The sequence below is a fragment of the Pipra filicauda genome, unplaced genomic scaffold (assembly GCF_003945595.2).
Source record: "Pipra filicauda isolate LSUMZ 115617 unplaced genomic scaffold, ASM394559v2 scaffold282_size1924045_pilon, whole genome shotgun sequence".
Classification (NCBI taxonomy): domain Eukaryota; kingdom Metazoa; phylum Chordata; class Aves; order Passeriformes; family Pipridae; genus Pipra; species Pipra filicauda.
This window is the reverse complement of record NW_024104401.1, coordinates 1794729-1821219: the sequence shown is the minus strand read 5'-3', so window position 1 is coordinate 1821219 and position 26491 is coordinate 1794729. Positions and strand designations below refer to the sequence as shown.

The 26491-nt window shown below is 40.4% G+C and overlaps 1 protein-coding gene across 8 annotated transcripts in view; it reads left to right on the top strand.

Moving 5' to 3' along the window:
- Window positions 1-26491, top strand: part of ELAVL4 (ELAV like RNA binding protein 4) — a 65804-nt gene that overhangs the window by 18835 nt on the left and 20478 nt on the right. For all 8 annotated transcript variants that reach the window (XM_039382762.1, XM_027739418.2, XM_039382760.1 and 5 more), the window contains one exon: window positions 3845-4085. In XM_039382762.1, coding sequence (XP_039238696.1) covers window positions 3845-4085 — 241 coding nt within the window. The remainder of the gene's footprint in view (window positions 1-3844; window positions 4086-26491) is intronic.

Below are 26491 nucleotides of genomic sequence, written 5' to 3'. Positions count from 1 at the left end.
GGCAAGTTATTGCCAAAAAAAAAAAAAATTAAAAAAAAGGCGTCTTTGTACCAGTAGCATGTGAATGTCATCACACATGACATTTGCACTGTAATATTTCAAGACCAGTAGTAGCTGCCTAAATTGGGTCAGAGAAGGTCTACAAAAAGAGGTGTTGCTCAGAGCACAGAGGTATTGCTAATTTTACATGGGTATAGAGCTTTAATACTAATCTTCAAGATAATAATAATCTTCAGTATATTTTGTTTTTAAAAAATTAGGGTAGGGCTTAAGTCATTGTTAAATTTTCCACATTTGTTTTGCCTGTATCTGAATAAGCCCTTGATGAGTTAGACAGAGTTACAGCCTCCTTTAATATTTTGATAGAATTGGACTGCTGCCCAATACTTTCCTATATTTAAAGAAGTTATTACCAGTAATTAAAACCTAGTAAGTTAACTGCCTGTCCCAGAAACGGGAGTATCAGTTTCAAAAATGTTCGTGTTGTGATACAGGTATTGAATTAAAAATGTAAATCTTAGTGTTGTGGATAGAAGAAAAGAAAACCATACAGCGAATGTCATGTTGAAATCTATTTGAATAAATAATGTTACTCTTATGTAATGTGCTGACTGATGTGGAATCAACAGCTACTTAATATTAAAAACAGTCATCGACAATAAATGTCCCAGTGCATGCACACTGAACTCCCCACAGGGTTTCAGCACCAGACGTGCCAGGGAGAGGACTGAATGTTTGGAAAGGAGAGCTAGGACTTACCTTTTTGTTACCATTAATAATTTAAGTGTTTACTCGTCACGAGAATCAGTATGTACAGCTAAAGTAAGTATTACTCCTTTGTGCCTGTAAGAACTTTGAATGCAAGCTGTGGTATGTAACTGCTTTTGCACAGAAATCCATTGTAAATGGAGACTTAAAATTATGCAGTAAAAAAAAAATAAATCTGAAATTCGTTATTAGAAATACTTTTAATAATTTTTCAAGGTTTCTCTGTATCCATTGTCTCTTTTTTAATATAGCAAGTCCATTTTCAGTAACCTATGACTTGGCAATAATTTGAAGGGCAAATAAGTGCCTCAGTTTTCCTTTGTACTGTTAAAAAATCAGGAAAACTTAATTGGAGTTGAGAGTAACTAGGAAGAAAACCTGGCACCTGGTGCAAAATTAGTTTATGCCAAGATACTTTGAAGTATATGAGGAAATGTACTTGTTCAAGAACAGATTTTTACCGAGCAGCTTACTCTTTAATGTTCTAAATGTGTTAAATGTCTGAGTTGAATTCTGTTCCTTTGCTTGGTGTGGAAGGTATGCATGCTGAAAACGAACTAAAATGCATTGCAAAATGCCTAAGTAGGACACCAGGCAGTTTCGAATTTTGTTTTCTTTTGCATATTTTTTAAAAGATCCAGCGTTATTGTCTACTGTGGGGAACTATAGATAGCTTTTGTGTCTGTTGCTAATAATAGATGATGTACCTTCCTCGGTGTGTTGTGCTGAAGTCCTGCTTCTGCTGTAACTGAAACCCATGGTGTGGTATTCCTGCTGGCTTCAGAAGGGCAGGATCAGTCCCTAAAACTGCAGTTTATCTTGTGGGTTATGTTGGGAAGAATATGGTCCAATGATGTAAAGGCACATGGAAAGCTGCGGTTAACCATGTCAGCTGCTTCACTCGTCTTCTGACTACGTGTTAGCATCAGAAGTGGAATTTTTCCCCCAATTTTAATCAAGTTGATGCAGATCCAGCCTATATGAACAGGCTGTGCTGAGCTGAGGTGCACTAGCCTTGGGGGTGTGAACCCCGACCCTGCAGCAAAGCTTAGAGCCGGTGTCTGCTGTGGGGTCACGGAGGTGCAGAGATCAAAGGGTGATCTTCCAGCTGGAATCCCCAGCTAAACAGATTTGGCAGCGTCTGAAGCATTTAGTAGTATGTGTGAGTAAATACATGTATGAAATTGGATTGAAGAAGGGATGTATGGCCGATAGGTGAAAGGGGAAATCTTGAAGGAAGAGCGTGGGGCTGGCACAGCTTGGCCGAGGATGTCAGCAGTGCTTGGTGCCACGTGGCTGGTAAAATTGGCAGGGGGACTCTGGTTTGGATGTGCCCATGTCTTTCAAGAAGTGACTATTTTTGTGCAGTTTATTTTCCAAATGATTCTGCTGTATGGTTTAAGGCATTTCTGTTAAGCACAATGTGACAAGGCTTCTTTTTATTTAAAAGCTGTTAAACCAAGTAGCTATTCCTGGGCTTGATAATAAAAAATAATGGTAATTCAAAACTTATTTCCATTGATAAAAAAGAGGGTTATTTCCTAAATGAGATATTAAACTAACACTGAAGCATTTCAATTAAAAAAAAAGACATGACCAGAATATAACCTATTTAGACTCTGAGCCACCCTCGTGCTGTTAATTTTAGAATATACACCCTTTTTTTGGTGTGTGTGTCTCCATCCTCCTGAATTACAGGCCTAATTTGTCACAACATGTACCTCCCTGGATTTAAAAAAGAAAGCAAATTAAGTCTTGAGTAATTATAATAATTACAGGATCAGAAGAATACCAGGTTCAGAGTGTGATGCCTTAGCCCTCTGTTCTCCTGTGTTTATCCCTGTCCCTGGGCAGTGGAATCTCCTGCCTGGGGCAGCAGTTTGGATCCCTGTCTCAGTCCTTGATGGAAGGAGACTGAGCCTGTCGGAGGGTTATCTTCGATATGAGATAGCAGTGAAGCTGCACATCACAAACTTCACAGTAGGCAGCAAAAGCCACCATTTGCTTTAATTTATCCATATTTGAGACTAAGATGATGTCCTTCTTTTGTCAGCAGTGGCAACAGTAAAGACAGGCTGGAAGCCACAGTAGAGCAAATAACATAGAAAAAGCTTGAAGTACCCAGGTTTTTCTGCTTCCTTTGTCTGCTTGTGCAGTATTTGGATGAAAACTTGTGTTCTGCAGATAAACATGCAGGCAGCTTTGCTCACATGATGGGTGGCACTGGTGACAATGGGGCTACTGTCCTGCAACGCACTTTGCTAAGCTGGGTTCTTATTTATCGTTTTTTGGAAAGGTCTGTTTGAGTTCCTTCTGTGAAAATTTGAGTTTCACATTTCAAGATAGATGTGCTTGTTATAATTCCAGCCTGCACCTGTGCCTGATAAGCCCTTCTCTGATTAAACCTTTTTGATTTCAGTAAATATCTGAAGACCTTTGTATCTCTGAAGATTGCAAATCTAGGGCTTTATTATTTAAAGAGGTGTCAGTTCGTTAGTGGAAAATATAGATGGAGAATATAGGTCATCACTGGAACCAGTAAGTGGTATATCTTGGGACACTGAGTTTATTAATTGAAGGAGATCTGAATGATGACACGGTGCAGATTGACTGTGCCTGGTTAATGTTGTTGTCATTGCACTCTGTGATACAGTTATTAAATAGGTAAAATATTTTACCTTTTCATATAAAGCCATACACTTAGTTCATCTGATTTAATGGAACTATAATTTTAATTATGATTATTACCTTAAATTATAATTAAATTTATGTGGTTTAAATTTACATTTGTGAAAATGGCTGCGTGATGAAAGCAGAAATCAGCTTTGCATTAACAAAAAAAGAAGGTTTTTTAACTGCATCTTAGTATATGCTCACAGCCAAAGACTAGCATGACCTACTTTGCAACAATAACAGAGGAATCAAGCCGCGTTTTTTTGTTGAAGTATCTAAATTGGCCACAAATGCTACCTACTCATTCGTTTGTGAGTATCTTTAAAAATAGCTATTGTATCTATGAAACTTAAAGGTGGTTTTTTTCCCCTTTCTCTTTTTTTTTTTTTTTTTTTTGCTGTAGATAATTAGCACCATGGAGCCTCAGGTGTCGAATGGCCCTACTTCCAATACAACCAATGGACCCTCCAGCAACAGTAGAAACTGCCCTTCCCCCATGCAGACAGGGGCTGCTACAGATGACAGCAAAACCAACCTCATAGTCAACTATTTACCCCAGAACATGACCCAGGAGGAGTTCAGGAGTCTCTTTGGGAGCATTGGTGAAATCGAATCCTGCAAGCTCGTGAGAGACAAAATCACAGGTAAGCGCTTCCTGCTGTAGCTTTTACCTGCACCGGGGTCAGTTTACGTTTGGGGACAGCAAAACCTTAGTGCTTGTGTTGCAAGTGCTTAGCACAGGGGATGCTGCGGATACAGTGGTAAACTTCTTCAAATGGCAAGCCTTTAGCTTTCAGTGCTGCACACGGGATCCAGAACAGGTGAGAAGCCCCTCACCTTTCAGCCTCTGTACAGATCTGAGGGGAAGTCTGAACATTGCCAGCCTGGATGGGTGTAACACTGTGCAGCTGCTTGCAGGAGAGCTCAGATGAAGGCTTTGCTTTCCTGATCATTCTCATTTTTATTGAACATTGACTTGTAGTCAGAATAGCTTGAGCCAACTGACTCTTCCTAATTCTGACTCTCTTATTTGAGCTTCACTTATACCTTCATTAAATTTTGGCTTGTTTAAGAACACTGTAACCTAAGATCGTTCTGCATGCCCATCACAGCTTCTTGATCATGATGTTCTGAACAGCAGTGAACTGTAGTTGGGACACACTGCTCTGAATTTCGTTTGGGCATTTGTAGATACTGATTAGTGAACAGTTTCCCAAACACATTTTAATGTGCTGTGATCATTTTTTGTGTGGAATGGCACCCGTTGGTAGGTGCTTTCAGAACAAAAGCCTCCCACTACAGATGCTGCCTCAAGGAGGAGAGATGTCTGCACTGTCACTAGGGGAGGTGTGGATGGGTGCAGATGCACCTTGCCTGCTCCGTATCCTTGCTGCTGCAGCCGGGAATTCACTGGTGTACAAGATGATGGGATGAACCATCAGCTTTTATTGCTTGCTTTATAGGTTAGTTTTATAGGTTGTGTGTCTACTCACACCGTAGGTGGGGAGCAGCTGAAATTTCACTGCTGTTCAGTGCATCACCAGCACTGTTATGTTTAGCACAGAGCAGCAGCCTTGGGAACGAAAGGGTTCCAGAAAAGGAGGCAGCTCCTCTCAGGTGCACTCCTGGTAACTTGGGTGTGTGCTCTGTGGAAAGAGGCACCGTGGAAAGATGAGGAATTAAAATGCAAATCTTCATACCTACTTCTACAACATCCTGGCAGCCATTGTATTGGCAGCGTTAGGATGATCTGCTTAGTGCTTTTCGACATGCAGTGCTTTTTTATTTATTTCCTGACGTACAGCAATGCTCTAGTTGAACACAAGGCACATAACAAATGGCAGTAGCTGCAGGGCAGCTCAAGTCCTCACAAGTGTAGTCCAGCAGAGCTTTCTTTAGCACATTGACTATGATGTATCTATTGCAATTTATCTTGTGATTTGGCCACGGCTTTGGGCATTTTAAAAGGAAGGAGATTGAAAAACAGAATTTACTTATTTATTTTTTTACTGTTTTTCTACATACCGTTGTTTCTCTTCTATCTGAGAAATATAATTGCAGTTTAGTTCAGTTATTTCAGACAGAAGTGAATACCTAACCTTCATCTGCAGGAGTCCAGTGTGCCTAGCTTGGATTTTGATCATGGCAGGTCTTGTGTTTCATGAGTACCATATCCCTCAAATTCATGGTTACTTCCTAACAATAGAATTTCAAGACTTTAGATATTCACTGTTGTTTTCGTAGGGAATTGGCTATCTTTGGATGGAGAGCCATTACTTCATCGGCTAGGAACAGTATTCGTTTTGTTTCACTCCATGTCTAAGCTTTTGTCTCTTTTTGTATTTGAAGATGTGAGAATTTTGCTATATGGTCATCTGACATATTCTTGGGTAGTCTTTTTGCCTGTGCTCTCTTTCAGTGCAAAGTCCATAAATCTTTGATCACTAAAATATTTTACGGGAACCGTTCTTTGAAAAAACCTTACGCAGAGACCTCGAGGACATCACCCCTACATGTTGTTTCAAGAAATGATACAAGTACTAAAGAACCCAATTTGCAAAAAAAAAAAAGTCCTCCAAATTATTTGTGCTGTATTTGAAAACAGAATTTCATCTGCTAGGGTTTCAGGCCTGTTTTCAAGGCATTGTGCAACATTACTAAATTTGAGGATGCATGTTCATTGCTCAGATTGAATTCAAAGTTAGTAAATCAAATGCAGTTCTCTGCCAGAAGCAGTTCATGTTTTAAAGGTTCTTAGAACATGGAGAATAACAAAATGGAAATGCACTGAGGTCATACCCAGCTCATCTTTCCGGATCATCACTATATCTGTTTCTTCATTATGCTCTGGTTGGTTTTTTTTGGGGACAGGAAGGGTGAAGTATGCCAGTAGGCTGTAACAGGGATGACTGGCGGCTTTTCAGGGGTTCTTTGCTTTTTCCTTGTTAAAAATCGATGTGGGTATTGTTTTTAACAGTGAAAACTGTATTGCAAAAACACCAGTAAATTCTGAAGCTCCTGCTGAAACGGTGAAGATTTGAAACAGTGTAGCTTTTATCTGCTTTTGGATTTTTTATAGTTTTTGTTGACATTTTGGCCTCTTTTTTAATAAATCTCATCTGAGCAAGTTCTGTTTTGTTATGCCTCTAAACAAGTGGTGTTCTGTTAAAAATCTGATTTGTCTTCATATATATGAAGTTTGCCTCCTTGCTGAGCTAAAATATCAGATAAATAAAAGAAGAAAAAGTTAGCTGTAGGGGGAGGCTGCTTCAAGAAAAATAGAAAAGGTCATAAACTGAATCATGATTGAATAGGTATCATGGCAAAACCATGGTAGAAAATCTCAAATGTATTTCTAAGGCTAGGTAGGATTGAATTGGTTCATGTAAAAGGTTCCATTTCCCCTGTGAAGGAGCTGCACAGATTTTTGTGGAATAATGTTAAGTCTTCCAGAATGTTTTTGGTTTTTTTCGAGGAGTTCAAAGGTGTAAAGCAAGTCTGTTAAACTCACAGGATCTCTGATAGAATTCATGACCTGAACTCTTATTAAAAATGGGTTAAACAATATATGTCAGGAATAGTCACCTGCTCAGTCTTCTTGCAGTCTTAGAACAGTAGTAGGAGTTTTTAATAAAATTGGTTTGTGATGTTACCCCCTCGCTTTGGAAAGACACATGTTTAAACAAGCATATTCCTTCGCTAAAAAACTATGCTAATTTGGTAGTACACCGTACTGAGTTGAATAGGAATGACAGCTTCAAAGACAGCCTTTAATTTGGTATTCAAAACCAAAATCGTAAACTTCGGTTTTGTTTGGTAGCTTCTCAGAACAGGCAGGATATACAGAAGCATTTTTTAAAGATGCTGATGACTTGAGAGAGGAGATGGAAGTCAGGCATACATTTTAATTATGGGGGAGGGGTTGCAATAGCAAAAGTAGGGGGTTTTTTTGCACTGCAGAGATTTTAAGGGAATGAGACAAGGAAAAAACAGACTGAAGATAGTTGCCTTCATTTGGCAGGGTGTTTAATAAAAGCAGAACTTGTGGTTGTAAAGTGTGCTTATTAAATTCTTCATTTACACTACGTAATTAATTCTAGCATTTTAAATTAACAGTGAAACTGGTCCCTGCTGTACCATTTCATAGCTACAGCATATTTCGTCCAACAACCCAGTTGTTCAGGTTTAATCAGCTGCGCTCAAAAAATGAGAAGGAACCTGAGTTCAAGAAAGAAAAAAAACAACCAACTAAGTAGCATAAACATTTCAGAGCAGTGCTAGATTAAGGGAGGTGACTTGATGTAGGAAAACCACGGCTTCAGATGGATGTGGGGCTCAGCACTAACCAGTGATGCTAAGCTATACAGTGTTGCAGATGCTCTTATTTCTTATTTTGTGTTAAGAAAACCAGTGACAAATATCTTCATGACTTGAAGGAGAGGGCTTGAACTCATGAGAATATTCAGAGAAGAAATGCTGAACTTGTTTTGTCCTGTGTTTGAAAACAAAAGACCCAGTCAGCGTAGTGTCCGTCAGACACTGTAGTTGCTGCTGGCCAAGTGAGTTGTCCTTGTTGACATAGTTTGTGTGTGGGAGAAGGGGGTGTTTGTTATTAATTATTTAATTGATTTGGTAGCCTTAGCTGAGCTTTCAAGACTTACATTTTTATTCCTCTGTAACTTACCCAGGAGTTTATATCTCTGAATATTCAGATGATCAGTATCTAAAAATCTTCGGTCCTCAAATAATCTTTCCCGTCTTCAAATGATCCAGGAACACTGTAAAGCAGAATATTTATTGATATAAGATTTCTCTCCATCCCTTAAATTATGATTGAATATGCATAATGCTGCTGTGTGGTACAACTTGGTATTCTTTGCACGTATAATCAGGAATGTCATTGCTCCTCTGCCCAAAATGCAACTCTGGATTTTTTTATTTTTGTTTTTTAAATCATTCCTTTTGAATTTGCAGTTCCTTTAAGACTAAGCACAAAGACTGAAGTACTTCACTTTAATTTAAGGTATTTTTAATAGGACTGATGCATTAAAACTGTGTTCAGAAATAATCATGGCATTGTAAGCATAATATAGATACTGATGATCCTAGTGAAAATCCAGGACAGACAAGCTGTTGACTCAAAATGTAACATCTTTGTGTTGCTGCATGTTAGGAGAGAAGGAAATATTGACTCCTTTACCTATAGTCATCTCTAGAAGTTATGGATTGTCCACTCCTCGCTCTTTGGATGTTCAAACACATGATCCAAGAACCGAAAGCCAATAAAATGGCGGAGTCAGAAATAACACAGCACTGATGGTGTAGGAAAGTATTTTTCCTGTGAGCAGTGTTCAGTGCTCAGTCCTCCATAGAAACCAGTAAATTCCTGACCTGGGAAGAGTATTCCACCTGTGCTCTCAGCAAGCCACCATGAACCCCTTCTGATGCAGAAGTATGTCCACACTGTGTTAAGTTGCTATCGTTTGCCCTCTATAAAAATTTTTTTCCTACTTCCCTGTAAAACAAGCAGCTCACCAGCACATACTGAAAAGGTGCTGCTGTAAAAAAGCCAAGACCCAGATTTTATTTAACCGACTGTGTTTCTATCTAGAACATGCTGTTCAGAGAGCTGCATGTTTGGAGTTTGCTGAAATTTAGGGCTTAATTAAGGAGCCTGAATTTCAGCAGCATCTGGAACTGGTAACTGCTTTGAAAGCAGTGGATGGAGAAGGTCTGTATCCTGAGGAGCAGAAGCCATTAATTGCACACTGTGGTGATGTCCCTGGGAGGCAGGAGGGAAGGCAGGCAGGCGTGACCATGTTCCCCACCAGTACCGCTCTCCAGGAGGGAAGCTCTTGGATTTGATGGCAAGTGTGCAGTGGCAGGAAAACACTCCTTAAGCTTTCCTTGGTAAGCAGACATCTTATAGTATTGGCCCAGTGTTTGCAGTAGGCAGCAGCAGCTAAGTTTTATGTATTTAATGGGAGGCTTTGATGCCTTATAGAGTAGATGACCGAGAGGTCACAGTGACCATCTTGGGATCGAAGGAGGACTCTGAAAGCCCATCATGACGTAAAGACACAAAGCAAAAATGGGATTAATGGCTAAATTTAATTATGGGGAAGAGGCCTTTTGCTAATAGAGTTCATGACAGTAGGTAACCATCGCATGGTTAAGTCTGCATTTGAAACACATAGGCTGGAAATTGCAGAGATATTAGTGAAATTGTCCTGCTTTGTCAAGGGAAGAAAAGATTTATTTTTATTCAAGGGAAATAGTTCACAGCTATTTATGTTTAGAAACTGCAGATAGAACACGTATTCACTGAAAAATTCAAATACAAAGGCTAACAGTGTTTTTTGTATCTTTTCTCTAAGAATTTTGCAGAAGGGCATGCCAAAAGTGTGTCCTATGGGAAGAAAAAATGACCCATATGCAGATAAATATAGCTTACAGTGAAACCCAGCGTTAAGTTACCTGATCCTTAAATGACTGAAAGTCTAATCTGAGCATAAACTACTTCTGTATTTTATGTCCAGTTCACTGATTGTGCTTTGAAAGTGCCTTCCATTTTGAGATATTACTGGTTCCAGCAGTTTTCCCCACTTAAAATACATTAAACAGATAGGATTATAGAATGTGGGGATTATGTTAGATAAGACTTATAAACTCTTTAAAAAGTATGTAAACACTCATGCCTCATGGCATAAGCCCACCTAATAACAGGGTTTAGTAGAAAAATACCTTGTAGAGGTAGTTTATTCCCTTGTTGACTTGGAAGGGTTTTTTTTAGTAATTCTCTGTAAAGCAGTAGTAACTAGTCACTGATCTGTGATCATTTATTTGGCACAGATCTTGCTGCCCTGGACTGAGTGGTAGCAGCAGTTTCATTGCTCTAGTAAAAGAGAAGAATTAATACAATCCTTCAGAACAGGAAAAAACCCAAACTAATACTGTGGTGTTCACCATATATAGAGGAATATATAATTCTGGTACTTGGCTTGATTGCTTTTAAAGGCTGTATTTAGTAGTGCCCTTCAAATTGGCTGTATAGGGAATCTCTGTAACAAGCTGTGGAGTTTTTGCATTTGACTTCCTTGAAAGCAAAAGACTTGGTATTTGCTGAAATAGGAAAAATATTTATGCAGCGGAGTACTCTGCTAGAGTTCTTTTGTCTGAAAAATAATACCAAATTAAGTGAATTGCCTTAGGTTTTTCAGGAAGTGACTGTAGATTGGCCTTACAGTACTTTAGTAAGTACAGGAGATTGGTATGGGAGTTATTTCTTTGTGTTGAGTGCATAGTCAAAATGTAGTGAGGAAAGAGTGGTTAGACAAGAGTGTAGCATAACTGCAGCTGAAAGTGAAGTACCCAGAGAAGCAGAAATCTAAAATAATGAGGTTTAGAACTGAAAAGAAAATTCTTTCTCTGAAACAGCTGGAATACAGAGTAGGCTTTAAATTTTGGTTATAACCTTTGTCTGGTACTTCTAATTGCAAGTGGAGAATAATATATTAGAAGATATGGAAAAACAGACATGTTCCAGGATCTCTTAAATCTAAAATGTAAAATTATTTTTAAAAGACTAAATATATAGCTCTGAATGTTATTAAAGACCTTTGATAAATTGATCTTAATTTCGTAGCCTAGTTATTTTTATAGCTTATTTCCTGAAGTGTATTCTGCTCTTGAGCAGAGATAAACTGAATTTCCATGTTGTATATCCTATTTTAAGGGATGCAGATTCAAGACAATCCCCAAATATTGATTATTTAAATGAACATTTGCATTAAGTATCTGAACTTAGCACTGTGGGGGAGAGAACACAGAAATGGTAGCGAGTGTCTTAGTGCTGGATTTCTGAAATGGTTTTGTGTGGTTTGATGTCTATGCTAAACGCTGAGGAAAATGGTCAAATTAGCATCCATCATTTTTGTTATCGCTTCTCTGCAGTCGCCTGGTGCCTACTCTGTGCTGATGAACAAAAGAATTTTGATTTCTTGATTATTGGGGAAAAAAGCAATTGAAATGAGCATTTGGGCAAATAGGCAGAAAGGAAGTAGGCATGACCCTTGTGCTGTGAAAGAGCTTTCTAATTAACTTCACCAGTTGCAATCCTGAGCTGCTTCTGAAGTGTATTAAATACCTTTAATGCATATTTAGCGTATTCTTCAGTTTTTACTGCTTGGTTTGAGTAAATAACATCACCTTCCCATTGAGTGTAGTGCAGAAGGATTAGCATGGTTTTCTTCAACAGCACAAGCACACCTACCACTCTGAAATCATGACTTCCAAATACAGGGTTATTTATGAGTCTTTTCAGTGTGTCTGCTCACTTTCTGCTCTGAGACCTTTCTTTCCATCCTTCGTATCACCTGCATTGAGTATAGCTGTGTACCAGGGAACAGCTGGGTGAAATGGCTCTGGCAGAACCCTCTATTCGATGACTGACAGTCCACCCTTACCTTCCAGTGTTGTCTGGCCTTTTTCAGAATGTCCTCCTTCTGCCCTCCCCTCTAGAAGCCCAGACCCTGTGCTTCAGCACTTGTGCACAGCTCCTTGTAACCCTTTTTCTTTTCTTTCCTTTTAGCCCAAGGAGAAAGGGGAGGAACAGCATGAGAGAGTGCGAGGAAAGTTCTGGGAGACTGGCAGCCATGCCCACTAGCAGTGCACTGTCTTCCAGCTGAGGCAGGGTCTTTTGGGGCACCATTAGACAGCCCACCTAGGTACCTTTCAGGGCTTTGACTTTCCCAGCGTTCATCCATTTCCTGCTGCTTAAGAAGTTCTGCCCTTCAGCCACACCGGTGAGCAGCATGTCCATGCCACTGCTGTCACCTCTGCCTGCCTCCCCAGTGCTCTTACTATACAACTTGTCCAAGAACAGAAGTGACCTGTGTAAAACCAGTTTAAATGGTTTTGAAAGTGATCCGCTTCCTGCTCTCCCTTCTCACGAGGCTGCTTTGCACCAGAACTGCATTAGGAGTTTCTTCTTGGCTTTTAGACTGTGTTTAGTAAACTTGTGACCAGGATTACCTGACCTGCCTGCAGTAGCTGATTCGCAGAATCAGTGAGTCAGGAAGTCCTTGCCTCTTGTCTGAGTTAGATCCATCATCACTTGACTTTCTAGCCAGTTTGTTTTCTCTACAACCAGAAGAGTTCTGCCGAGATCTTCACCTTGACTTTTGGGAATGGTCAGCCTGAGACCTTCAGAGCAGTATTGGGATCTGCTGTCCATGGGAGTGTGTACATCCTCAGCACTCCTGCATTTCCTCTCTGTTTTCTGCTACCTCAGTTTAAGTGAAGTTCCTAAACTGATCCACTAGTTCTTCAGGTTCCATCCATTCAGACCCCATCCTTCAGACCTAGACCTTCTTTGCTTTTGGAATTATCTGTCACTTGAGCAAGGACCCATTTTACATGATCAAGCCAACCTGCTTCTGTCTCATTGTCAAGTGAGATGCCATCTGCAGAGGGCTAGGTTCCTTTTGGGATATCTGCTGCTTGGAGGTCTTGCCTGGCCTTAAATACTTTCCTTCTCTTTTGCCTCCAGAAAACTTCAAAGGCTCAATCCCTATGCTTGGAAACAGGCTATTGTCTTAAATTGGCTTATGATTAAGAGGTGTTAGTTTCTAATTATGTTATTATGCACAAAGATATTTGTGGGGGTTTTCTGCACCTGCACGCACTTAACACTGCTCGCTGCTTACTCTTTTCTCCCACTTAAAGCACAGTTTCTCTTGCTTGCCTGGATTGGGAGTCCAACGGCCTTTGTATGCAGCTCACTGGCAATTGTGTGCTTACAGTCAGCACAGATAACCATCTCGGGAATCTGGGCTGTTGGAAGTTGCTCTGATGCACAGCCTTTGCCAACAAATCTCTGGATTTCAGCAGTATTCTCTTCATGTCCTGTGCTTCATTCCTGGAACGGTCATCGATAGGGTACTGCAGCCTCTGACTTTTTAAACCATGTGTGGTACAGCCTGTGTTTTGTTTGGGCCCTTCCTCATCTCTGCATGTCTGTTAAGACTGGTTTTGCACAGATGCCACATTTCCCATGTCTGTGATGCCACAATTTTGTGGTTCCTCTCGTGTGTGAGGTTTCTTATTTTAAGAAGAGGACAAGGGGACGAAAGCATCGTGGCCCTGGAGTCCAAGTCCATTTCTTTGGCTTTGCTCACTGGCTGGGCTTTGGCTGACTTACTGCTGGGGGTTTTTGGATGTAGGTGCTTTTCCCCATCCTTCTTGGACAGTCACTGATCCTGCAGATGTTCCTGCTTGTCCCTGCTAGGAATTTCAGTGCAAGTTACTGACTTGCAGGTGCTGCTGGAGACAGGATACTGGACCAGACAGACCTCTGCTCCAACCTAGTACTGTTGTTCTTATGACTCTCAGCATCTGTTTAAGCAGTGGAATATATCAACTTGAGGGGAAAAAACCCTGAACACTTATTTTTATTCACAAGAGTCCCAACTGCCTTTTTTTTTTTTGTTCAGTTAGATGGTTTTTAAGGGGTGTTGCAAAAGCAGATGGACAAAAAGCTGCGTCATACTCACCTGCAAGCAAGCAAATGGCAGCATTGCCAGTGTGATTAATTGTTGCTGTACTAGAGGGGCTGCTGTTCCTGCAGTACAAGGTCTAATGTCCCTGCTGCCCTATTCAGATAATGATGCTCACACAGATTTTAAAGCACCTTAAATTAGCTATCAACAGGCTTCCTTCCTCTTGCTGCAGCATTCTAGGACCCACAAAATGAGGCTGCCTTCCTCTTCCCAAGGATTCTGTTGGCTGGATGGAGGGGGTGTTTTGACTTTCCCTGCTGTGAGGACCGTAGGTAGGGCATGAGAAGATAGGACATGTAGCAAGGAAGAAGTATTCTCCAGCAGTTCCTTTTTTAGACTCCTCTGTTCTCCTACTTGCTGTATCTGTGTCATTTCTATTTACCACTGCATCTCTTTTCCCAATTCTTTTTCTTTAAATATTTTCCTGCTCTGGAAGCCACTTTGTCTTAAACAAAAAAACCCCCACCATCTCCAAACATGAACAGCTTGGGAGCTTGACTGATAACATATTTTTCCCTTATGCTTTCCTCTGCATTGGAATAGCTGCTCAGTTACCTTGATGTTGTTTGTTGATAGGATTGTGGTACTGATGTGCTCCAGGTTAGGTATGTTAGGTTCCACCTACGTGTTTAGTATTGCGAAAAGCCTTTTACAAGAGTTATGCATCATAGAACCTGCACTGGTTTTGGTGGTGGTCAGCCAACAAGAATGGCTTGTACTCATGACATCAACCCATGGTACCTCCAGTGCCATTCATGTGGATAATGTCATGGCAGAAGGTGTTAGCAGATGAAATCTGCCACCTTTAAAAGGAAAAGATTTTCAGTCTAGAGAAAATTCGTCAAGGAGCATATTCATGCTGATATTTCTCTCAACAAAATTATCAAGAATTTGAAGTGATAGAACTGTCTATGTGCACACAACACAGTCATAATATTTTCTCCTTAAAGCAGTTTTCCTTTTCGTTACTGTTATCTGCAAGTACTTAAAAGGAATATTATAAACATTTGAAACATACTTAAATTCTTGCTCTTGCTTTAAAATTCTTGAAAGTTCTGTCTTAAAGGTGAAACAAATTTGTGAAGTGGGCTCCCTGTAGTTTATGTACTGGTGGATAGCAAAATTTTTATAGGTAGCACATTTTGCAATACAATAAAGTGGCTTTACCTTTCTCAGCATCTTTCCAGATGCTGTGTAAAGTAATCTACGTAAATCTAACTATTCCAGATTAACCTTCTTAGCTGTCAGGTTGCAGCTTTTATTTATGTTTCTGCTGATCAGATTAAAAATGCTGCAGTCACGGGTTGTGTTGTTAATATTGAATTTTGTATTCCGGTCTGTAACAAATTACTTTCCTCTGTGCATTGGCAAAACTGGTTAGTAGAGCTCAGAGTTTAATTAGTGGGCTGTTGATGAGACAGAACAGGTATTCCAAGTCATTGTTCCGAATTACTGTGAAATTTGTTGGTATTGTGGTGGCTTTTGTTATTTGTTGTTTGACAGAGGCTGAGGTACAAAACCTTAACTGTTGCCGAATTAAGTCATTTAATGACAAAATTACCAGGGCCTTTTGAATTTGCAGTCAGCCAGGTTTCAGGTATTGCTACTGCAGTATATTGTTATGTCCTACTTAATATTCTTGTTTTGCAAAACAAACTCTTGTTTTTCTTCAGTTTTATGTTTCTCTGCCATTTCCTTTAGACTGGAAGCATTACTGCCACTATTTCCACATGAAATTATTCCAGGTTTGAGGATGCACTGGACTTTCATGTCTTGGCTGTGTTTTTCCTTTCCCAGTTCCTCTGCTTGCATAGTTTTTCTCATTGAGAGAGCATCTTCTTGGCCTTTTAGTAAAGATCTCTCACCTACAGACCAAGTTGTGGGTTACTTTGAGCCACAGTTGACTTTTCACTGTACTGATGCAATTCTCTGACCCTTTGTAAAGTGGGGATCTTGGTCAGTGCACAGGCTCTATCCTGGTTCTGCCTTTCTTCTCCCATCTCACCACCACTCATTACCATCATCTTCTAGAATAGTGGGGTTTCTCATACACTTTGGCTCTGGGTGCCTAGTGTTGCTCTTTTTTTATAGAAGTTTGGTACATTTGCACTGAAACTGTGTGTATGGTACAGTATGGGCTCACTTTGATCCGAATTTACTGTCCTTTTGATTGAAGCCTGACCAGGGGAAAAAAATCACCCTTTCCTTTGGTTTGCCTTCAGTTTCTGCTCCATTGTTCAGTGTTAAGTTTTCATTGCCTTCCCTTTTCATCTAAATTTCAGAAGTGGCAGCATTTGGGATGGTATGCAGGAGGGAAGATACATCTGCTGTAATGAAGCATGTACCTCTTCTGTGACCTGCTGGTTCATGCTGTTGGAGTGCCTTTTCTCTTTGGTTTCAGATCATGTAATTTTTTTTACCCTCTTTTAATTTCATCTTATGAGTAACAGTGTTAAGTAGCACACTTCTAATATTTCATCTTCAGTCACAGTCTTTATACATTTGAAGTATCTATATGCTTTTAGTCACAGTTTAATCAAAGGATACCGTATTTATTCTTTTACCGCTGAACACTTTTAAGCTGGCATCTTAAGTCACTCTTGAGCCTTAGGTCTTGCTTAATTTAAAAACCTGGTGGTTGCCAAAATTTACCTTCAGTTTTCTTGCCTTTCTTGTGTCCAGTACATACATTTCCTGTTCAAGTTGAGCGCAGTCTTTACCGTTCTTTATTTGCTGCTGGTCCAACAATGCTGTATCCTTTCTCCATGATGTGACATCCCCTATTTGGGATGAGAAAGGTTTCCTACAACATATTTAATTCCTGTTGCAGATTTCTTTCCACACTGCTGCTTACCATTTTTATGTGCTGATATCTTTCAATTTTTTTCTGGTTCTGTTTGGTTTCACTTTTTCTTACTGAATCTTGTTTCAGCTTAGCCTGTTTGTTTCTGAAGTCTGCATTCTTGTGTCTAATTTGTCTTTTCAGCATTGAATTTACTGTTCAGGATAGACAAGTCATGGCTGTTTCTTGTCCATTCATGCCTGTCCCCAGAACACTGGATTTTTATAGTACAGTCCCTGTTCTGTTCTGGGACAAAGCGGGGAGGAGTGCAGCCTTGCTCTTCTCAGAACAGCTGCTAATTCAGAGGCTGTGTGCTCCTTGAAGGAAGGGGGAGGAGAAGATGAAAAGAAGGGAAGCAAGAGATGTCAACCGAGGGGAGCAAAATCCAAATATTTGTTCAGAAATGGAACTCACTTGTCTCGTGCATGTCAGGAGCAGTAGCTTTTGAAAACATACTTAATCAGTTCCTTGCAGTAGTATGAACACACCCGTGCTGAAAATCCATTTTTACGTTTAAAGAAACTTGATAAAAGCAGGAAAACAAAAAAGAAAAAGGAGGATAATATATTCTGCAGCATGAAATGTGTGTGTTGTTTCCAAGATATCTCCAGCCCAGCACAACTTGCAGTGGGCCAATGATAAGGTTCCAGCCTTGGAGTAGAGAGATGCAGTTTTAGTTCCCTGTTTTAGCAACTGTGTTACTCTGTCCAAGTTCACCCTGGAAATTGTGATGCCTTTCAGTTTCTCTTCTCCACAGTAGGAATAAAAGTGCTTTCCTCAGTGGTGTTTGTGAGGAAAGGTGCGTTTCAGAGATAAAATGCTTCCACGCTACGGTAATGGGAACAGCAGAAGACTCCAGCCAAGTCAGCAACATCTGTCTCAAACTGCCACTTAAGCTTTGCATGCAGATTAGTCCATGTCCTCCAGCACAGCAGTCACACAGCTGACTTGGTTGAACTCTCTGTAGTGTGCAGGTAAGAGCAAAGCCTTGTTTCAGGTGAGATGCAGAACACCTGCAATGACAGAAGCCTTTAGGAGACTGTAAGGCACTATTTTCAAGAGCAGTTGTTGGTATGGTCAAGTTTAAAATTGAGCAATTGCGTGTTTTTGAAAGTCCTCCTGAAATTTCTGTGGGAGTAGGGTTTTCAGAAGGGTCTGGTGGTGCTGGACAGCATCAGGCTGTCAAAGCATACCTCGTCTTGGTCTGTTTTCTGAGTGGATATTGAGGCTATTCTAGAGTGAGAATCGTTACTGTGTCTAATTTTGAGGGATGGCAGCTACTGTCAATTAGTATTTCATTTACATGAGAACTGCTACTGCCTGGGCATCTCTGAAAATCAAGACATTAAATTACACTGTCTTGCATTAAGAGATTTGTCAGAGCTACAGAAGGGGACGAAACTCATGTAATCTCCTCTGGCACTGCCTGGCAAAATCAGGCTTTCTAACTCGACAAGGTGTTGGCTGAATGATGTTGCTTTTTGCTGTGGGTAGCTTGCAGGTAGGCTTTTGGGAGTCTTGCTTTGTTTTTGAGGTCACTGTGTTCAGGTCCTTTGTGGTTGTCTTCCAAAGCAAGATGTGGAGGTTTAGGGGTCACAGTTACCTCACTAGCACAAATCACTTGATTGCTTTAGCTGTGTTAATAGGATTTGTTTCACATTTGAGCAACACTTCTCTTTATTCCCCTTTTATTTTTCTAGGCTTGTTGTCATGGTATCTGGCACTTTCCATTCAAATATTAAAATTGAGTGAGCGGTGTCTGTATGTCTGGTTCATTTTCCCTCTCTTATCCTGTCCCTGAGGGAAAGTTTTCCGTGGGATGTAGCACACTGTTTGCAAGGGCTTCCTTTGGGGGATTTTTTAATCGTGTAGCAGCATCTCTGTTGGAGAAGGCCTGGTGTGAAGAAGCCCCTTCCACTTGGACTGGAGTTTATTAAATCCTGTCTGCGTACAGCTCCCCTGGGACCTCATTGTGCAACTCGTGTCTCCCCTCGAGCTCCCCAAAAAAGGCCTGTCTCCTGCATGAATGAGCTTTTATCTCTGGTATTTCCAGGATTAAGGCAGCAACAGGAATTTTTTCCCTGCAGATACCTTATGGGGAGCACCCGACTTTTTTGTTATTTGGGTATCAGAGCTCTGATGCCATGGGAGAGAGTTTGCTTGAGGGATCTTGTCCTGTCTGAGGAGCTCTGTGTCATTATGTAGCCTTTGCAGGTGGTGTAGCTATGGAACAGAGGGGGATTTTCCTTGAGCTTTGGGTTTAGTTTTGCTTTTTTACTTGTTATGAAACTACAAGCATGTTTCTTAGGAGGGGATCTGTTATAAGGGCATCCCATTGAATCTGGAACCTGGCTTTACTCTCCAGTGGTATCTTAAGAAGAAGGATCTACTGAACTCAGAATTTGCAGATGGCTATTTTTAACCCAAGAATAAGTCATGCTGTTTAATTGTAGGTGCACTGTAGCATCACAGTATGTCTGGGACTCTAGATTGGATTGCGTTTAAATACAGCTGACTTTTCCTGATGTACAAGTAGGATCTTCTCAAAAGAACTAGTAAGGGCACCTGAAGTACAGTAGTTTGGTGGAAGGTTCCCAAACAAAACTTATACTCTTGCACCTTTCTGCAAGAGGTAAAAAAACCAAGCAATTTTACTACTCGTACTTGTCTTGGTTTTGCTTGGAGAAAGACTATGCATTTTTCCCTAAATTCTTGTAAAAGCAAAAGTGTAATAGGAGAAGAATGCTTTCTTGCATGGACAATATGTATTGAATAAATCCTAGTGTGTACAAATGTAAAGAGACTGTATTGTAAATAAGCTATAGACTAAATGGGTGCTGTGATAAAGAGCTGCACTAAGCACAGAACAAGTTACCCTTCATAGTTGGATTGCAGTGAATTGTGACAGTGACAGCCTTAGCTTAATTGTTTGGTCTTAGGAGCACCGCATGCAGGAGATGCTTCCCTCTTGGTTTGCTTCTCTGAGACTGCAGTGTGCATTGCTGGGGTGACAGGAGGTGCTTCTCCTTGGTACAGGGGTGGAGGATGAATGAGACTGACATTACTGATATAAAAAGCATCAGACAAGGAGCAGGGTTTGAACTGGTCTCATGATCATATCTCATTTTGCCTTGATCTGAATCTTCTCTCCATAGCTTACCTCCTTTTTTTAGGTGAACAGCTCTATTTGTTGATAACTGTCGTAGAAATAACAACAGCAAAAATACAGCAGTCAATTCACTTGACCCTCTTGGTACATTTTGAATGTATCTTCTCAAGGGTATTTATGTAACCTTCTCCAAAAGCCCCTACTTCATACAGCTTTTCATATGAGTTGTAGTCATTCTTTGTCTTCCCAGGAATGTGTTTAAAGCACTTCTGACGAGGTTTGGAGCCTCACAGGGTGGTGCTGTGAAATGGGCCTGCCAGCTGGGTCAGGGCTTGCCTTGACTGTCACTAGGTTTCTTTGATTATTCTTGTTTACAAGACAAAAAGCGCGGTGAGTCCTTCTCTTGCCAGTCTCTCTCCCAGCCAGCCGTAGGTGCTGTGTATTAGGAACATCTCCAGTTTGAGAAACACTGGGTAAGGTGGAAGAATATGTGCAGGTCTGCTTGGAAGAGCCACAGGTGGATAGCAAGTTGCACTCGGCTTTTTCTATAGAGAAAAGCTCACCCTGCAACCAGTTTCTTCCCTACATTTCAGTGGGGTTATAACAGGCAAAAACGGTGCTGGGAGGTTTGGAGAATTCACGGTGAGCATTATTTGTCTTTTGGTCCCAAACCCAGAGTGACTGAAGGCTGTTACTGTCTGACGGCTTCTGCCTGGCTAATGCGAGATGAGCTGTCAGACGTGCCCTACTTCTGAAGGGAGGGATTGTGTCAGAAAAGCATCGGCGCTCACTGGCGTTTGTGTTATGGCTGTCAGGCGGGCAGCTTTAATTAGGTTTTACATTTGGGCAGGGGACAACAAAAACCACAATTTAAGGCAGCTTGGATTGCTGCTGTCCCATTCTGTGCTTGTTTTCATGAGTGACTGTAGTGACCGTAGTCCTTCAACGTGATGTTCAATGCCACAGTAACTTATTTCCAAATATAAAGGATATTTTTAAACATTTCTTGAACCTGTCTGGTCACAGGTGAGCAATTAAAAGTTGTACTCTTCTGTAAGTTATTAAAACAGTTTCCTGCAGTAGGAAAGCTTCAGACTTTCTGAGAAGGGAGTTTGCTTCTGCTTTGCTTGTGGCAATGATTGTTCTTTATACAGTTCCTACTACAAACAGCAGGAACAGTGTTATTTGTAGAGCTTCAGAGTAGAAGAGATTGTAGAGCACTTAATGCATCATGCCAAAACCTTCCTGGATTAATTCCTGCTTGAGCAAGAAAAGCATAGCTTTCAAAAAAAACCACAAACTTCCAGAATTTCCAGTGGTAGGAGAACTGACAAAATGGTTGGTAGGTACTTAAATTCATTTTACCTTCAATATCAAAAACAGAGCAAATGACTTGCCCAGGAAACAGCATTTGCTGTATTGTTTCTAGTCTGGTTTCACCTGCCAAGCAATGGGACTTGGAATATATAACTCCATGGACAGACATTGTTAAGAAAAAAAAATGAATCTGTACTTTAAGTGAACACTAATATAGTACTGTTAAGTTTCAACTTTAACTTTTTTGATCAGGTGGGCAGATTGACCCCCATATCTCAGTTGAAAGAGTTTTTTTTAGTGCTGTAGTCAACTCTAATGGCACCTTCACCAAGGCATCTGTGTCTTGCTTGAAGCACATACAGCGGGGCTGGACACTGCTCTTGGCCAGCAAAGCACACAGTCAGATCAGAATTGGTGGTTTTTCTTTCCCTTTTTGATTGTGTGTGGGTTTTGTGCCAAGAAGAATTGTTTTTACCCTTTTGTCAACATGGCAGGCTTGATGTGGCCTCTGTCAATCTTTCATTCCAGCATTTCTAAAGTATGCCACAGTTAACTTCGTTTGTCAGAAAGTAATCTTTGTGCTACCTCAATGTATGTATTTGTGGTCTACTGAGGAGCTTAAATTGCTTTGCACCTTCACTCTGTCCTGTCCTTTCTTATCTTCTTGTCCTGTCTTTCTGCAGTTGATCTTCATGAGCAGGAAGTTTGGGTTTTTTCCACATACCGGTGGAAATGAACAATTTAGGGCCAAGGTCTGTTTCCTGAGGTAGACCTGTAGGAAAACATCTTTCTGGTGATTTCCTGTTCACAATTCCCAGTTAGAGATCTGTTGACTTTTTAAATCTACTTAATGTGTGCCATGTTAATTTTGTTTTAGTCAATTAATAAGCAGTACCAAATCAAGTGCTTTAGAGAAGACCAAGTACATCAATGCCATTAAATCAACATTCTTAAAATTTATAGGTCAAACTTGTAATCTCATCAAGAAGGTTGTCAGTTTAGTTTGACAGAATCTACTTTCCAGAGACCTAATTTGATTGACATTGGTTTTATTACGCCTTATAATTCTTTATTATAAGAGTCCAGTATTGAATATTCTGTAATTTTTGCCTTGCTCAGCATTAGACCGATGGACCTGTAATTACTTGGGTCATCCAGTCCTTTCTTTTTGAATTTCAGTGCAAAATTGTCTTTCCTCTGGGCTCCTGGAATTTGTTAATCACAAGAGAGCCTTTGGCCCCTTTTTTTGAAGTCTCATCTATGCATGTAATCCAGATCATCTCATTTAAACATACATAATTTTAGGACCTCCTGTTTAGCAGCCACCTGAGTTTCTGTTTAGTACTTCATGTAGCTTCTTCAGGTGTACATAACGTCTGTTGTCTCTGTACTGTTACTATTAGTATCTGCTGATGAGTCAGGATGAGCATTCAGGGATCTTTTTTCTGTAATCTAAAAAAAAATTCTTTTGTTATTCTGATCTTTACTAGCCAGAGATTTTTTTGTTGTTGTTGTTTTTCTTATGATATTTCTGTTCTAACTTATATTTGTTTCTGTGTATTTTCCCTTTATCTCCTATTTTAAGTATGGAGTTGGCCTAAGCAGACTGGCTTACAAAGCAGTAAGGGAAGGTACAGGTCTCTGGCACTGTCTTTTTCACAGTTGCAGGTTTCGGGATGTGTGGATAAATGTTACAGGGTAAACAGAACATGGAAAAAATAGTTCTCGTGGCTTGTTTTAATCTTGATGATTTTCAGCTCTGAAAATGAAACTTCTTAAAATGCAAAATATGTACATTATCAACTTGGACTTGGCTTCAGCTGGTTTGTTGTGTGGTGTTGGGTTTTTTTTTTTTTATAACTGTCAAGTCCTTGATAATCTCTACCCCTGTTACTGCTTAGACCTGTTCCTTACCAGATCATAGGAGGTCCAGTATATGTTCTCTGCAGCTAGATAAAACATTCAGAAAGAGCAGTGGTAATAGCAATGTAACAAGGTGTTGTTTTAGGATCATCTAGAAATATCTCTTGCCTGACCTACTGAATCGCAGCATGCGATGAACTATTGGATTCCAAATCACAGAAAATATTTACTATTTACGGTGCTGTTCCTGGGAAGTGTAGCATGGGAATGAACTACAGTGTCTGTGTGGGATCCCACTGAGAGGTCCAGCTGCTTGCTTTGTGCTGCCAGATTGTGTCCAAAGAAGTGTTACCCTTTTGGAGTACATGCAATAAGAGTACAGGATGGAGAAAATAGGGAAGTTCATACTGGTTACTGTATTCTGGAACAAATACTTTCTGGTTTTTTACCAGTAACAATTTTTAGTTCTTTCATATCTAGAGTCTGTGTTTTGTCTGACATAAGGTGTATTGCTCTTTAGAGGAATTTGAAAATAATATTTTTAGCTGCATGTATAAATTTTTTTCTTGGCTTCTTAGCTATAAATGTTTAGCACACTGAAACTTTATGATGTTTGCTACAGTCATAAAGCTTTTCACAAATTAGCTTTGTCTGAGTTTATTTTCTTTTTAGTTTTTTGAGACTGGGATGTGTCTGTCTTCATGTGCACCATAGTGTTTGGGAGAGATGGTTGAAAATACAAAGTAACCTGAAGTGGAAAGCTCTTAATGAAAGATTTCCTCCCTTGAGCTTCACTGATACAGTGAGGCATATGGCAGAAAGCAGCAGCAGGAATTTGCTGGTGGAAACAACTGCACCAAGATCTCAGTGGGCTGCAAAGGGTACAGGGTTTGAGCTTTTAAGATAAAAGGGGGGTTTATTGAATTAACAGAAATTCAGTGCTTAAAATGCTGAGTAGATCCATCCTTTTTTGTGAGAATATTATTTAGCCAATATAGCAATTAGTGTGTTGGATATGATTTCATAACCAATAGCTTCTGAGTAACAGGCCTTAAATCCAGTTACAAGTTTCATATATCTCATGGCATTCAGGGGTATATACACCAGCAAGAAGAAATCATGTTTCTGCAGACCTATTATTCTAAGGAAAATGCTATGACAGTATAATAGTTTTCTTTAAGCCAGGTTCTGCAGTCCTGCATGCAGACAAGACAGCTTTATTAGTGTTGGTATTCATTATCCTTCACCTTGGAGAAAATATATTTGTTTCCAGTTGGTAGAGAGAAGCAGAGATGATATCTAAATAACTTGAGTGTTACTGGAGAACTCAGAGCAAGGTAGTAAATGGTCTGTGGAATTGCTGTATCATTCTTTTCATGTATTGCCATTATTTCCCTTCCCTGCTGCTAGTGCTGTCTGCGGGTTTGCTCTCCGTGGTGGCTTCCTTGCACAAGTAAGAAGTGAGAATGTTTGTATGAGGGATAGGTAAAGGCCACTCTCTAGATTGTAGTGGTCAGACCATGTGCCTTGAGAATAACAGTGGCTGGACATGGAAGCCCATGGTCAGACTGCCTGACATAAATTCCAGGGCCTTGCATTAGCAACTCCTGCTCTGGGTATCTCTGAATGTCCATAGAGGATCAACGGGAAAAGAAAAGACAAAGGCAGGTTATCAAAGTTCTGATCCTTGAGTCTCCCTAAAGCATAAAAAGAGGTTTGTCTCCTAGAGGATGGCTTCTTTCTGGCCCAGGACTGTTTAGGATTAAATGCATTAAAGATTTGATGTGTTCAGAGGCACAGGAGTTGGGACTGTATAAAATATCTTAGATAGGCAAGAAGAGGAGGAAGGCATGGTAAGGAAAGTATCTTTACAATGTTTCTGTTCTGGGTTTTGTGCTCAGCCAGACTTCAGTTTATTCTTGGTTAATGTCATGTAACTTGGATAAGAATATTTTTCTCGAGACTGTTTAGCTCTTCAGGAAGACTAAATATGTTTTTATACTTTTTTTCCTGAAGTTAAATTGATTGGAGGGAATTGCTCCCTGGAGGTACTGTAGGTTAAAACAGCCATTTTTTTTTATCCTTACGCCTGTATGTGGGCATTTCAGGCATGAACTGCAGTGTTTCCATGGATTTTTAAAGTCTTCCATCGCAGAGTTAGCAGCTTTTAGGGCTTTGATCTGATTTCGTAAGACAGAAGCGCTCCCTGTATTTGTGTTACAGCAAACACTGTATTTTTGGTGGCGTCTGACTTTGAGAAACACACAGATGCTTTTTTGTAGTCCAGGAGACAAAGAAACAAAGCTTTGTGCTGGGAGGCAGGATCTGTGCCTCCAGGGGACATCAAGGCACTTGGTGTGCAGCTGCCTTCCCAACCTCGCCTTTCTCCTGATGAGCAGGAGCTGGGTCGCTGCTTGCTGCTCCCGTGGATAGAAATCTCCACAAATGCCGTTCTCCTTGGGAGGGATTTTCACATGTTTCCTTTCTCATTGCCTGTGAGCAGAAGAATTTCAGTCCCCTGCACATCAGTGCCAAAGGACAGGTTGCTTTTTGGCTTGCTGTGCTCCAGATACACTGAAGGGTGTATGAGAAGGAGCGTGGTTGGAATACAGGACTGCTAGCCTGCCTGCTTGGGCTCACTGATTCTTGAAATGTGATGATCTGTATATGTTTCTAAGTGCATGTGCCTTAACAAAAAAAAAAAATTAAGAATTGCTCTGGTTTTCAAACATAAAAAATAAGTTCAGTAGGAGGCTCAAAGGAAGGGATCTGGAAGCGTCTGTCTGTCATGTTGTATTAATAGAACTGATGCTGCAAAGCTGCTACTTGAGAATCAGGAAAAGATCCCTGTGGAGCAGGTTCAGCCCTGTGCAGACCTGTAGTTTTATCCATGTGTGCACAATACCTGTGGTGCTGACAGCGCGGCCCCTCCAGCTCCCTGTCACTTATCCCGGTTATTAACCAGGTCTCTTTCCACTGCAAACACAAACACAGATCTCGCTGGTAAAACAGAAGCTGTTGAAATGATTTTGGCTGCTAAAGTGGGCTCCTGCCATCCCATGCGCAGCAGCAGTTGTACTGTTTGGGTTTGCTGTCATCTCTAATACTCGGAGGGGAGCTTTAATGTGGTCCCTCGCCCTGCTGCAATTTGGGCTGTCCTTTCTCCTCCTATTTACTGGCTGCTCACTGAGCAGTAAAACGAGACATAAAGGTGGTTATCTGTTCCTCAGTCAGCCCCTTCAAGGTTAATGTAAAAACGCTGTTTCCTGATTTTAAACACTTACAAACTTGTTTATAAACAGTAGCAAAATTATGTGTGTGTGTTTATGATTTTTAAGAAGTGGCTTCGTTACTGACAGG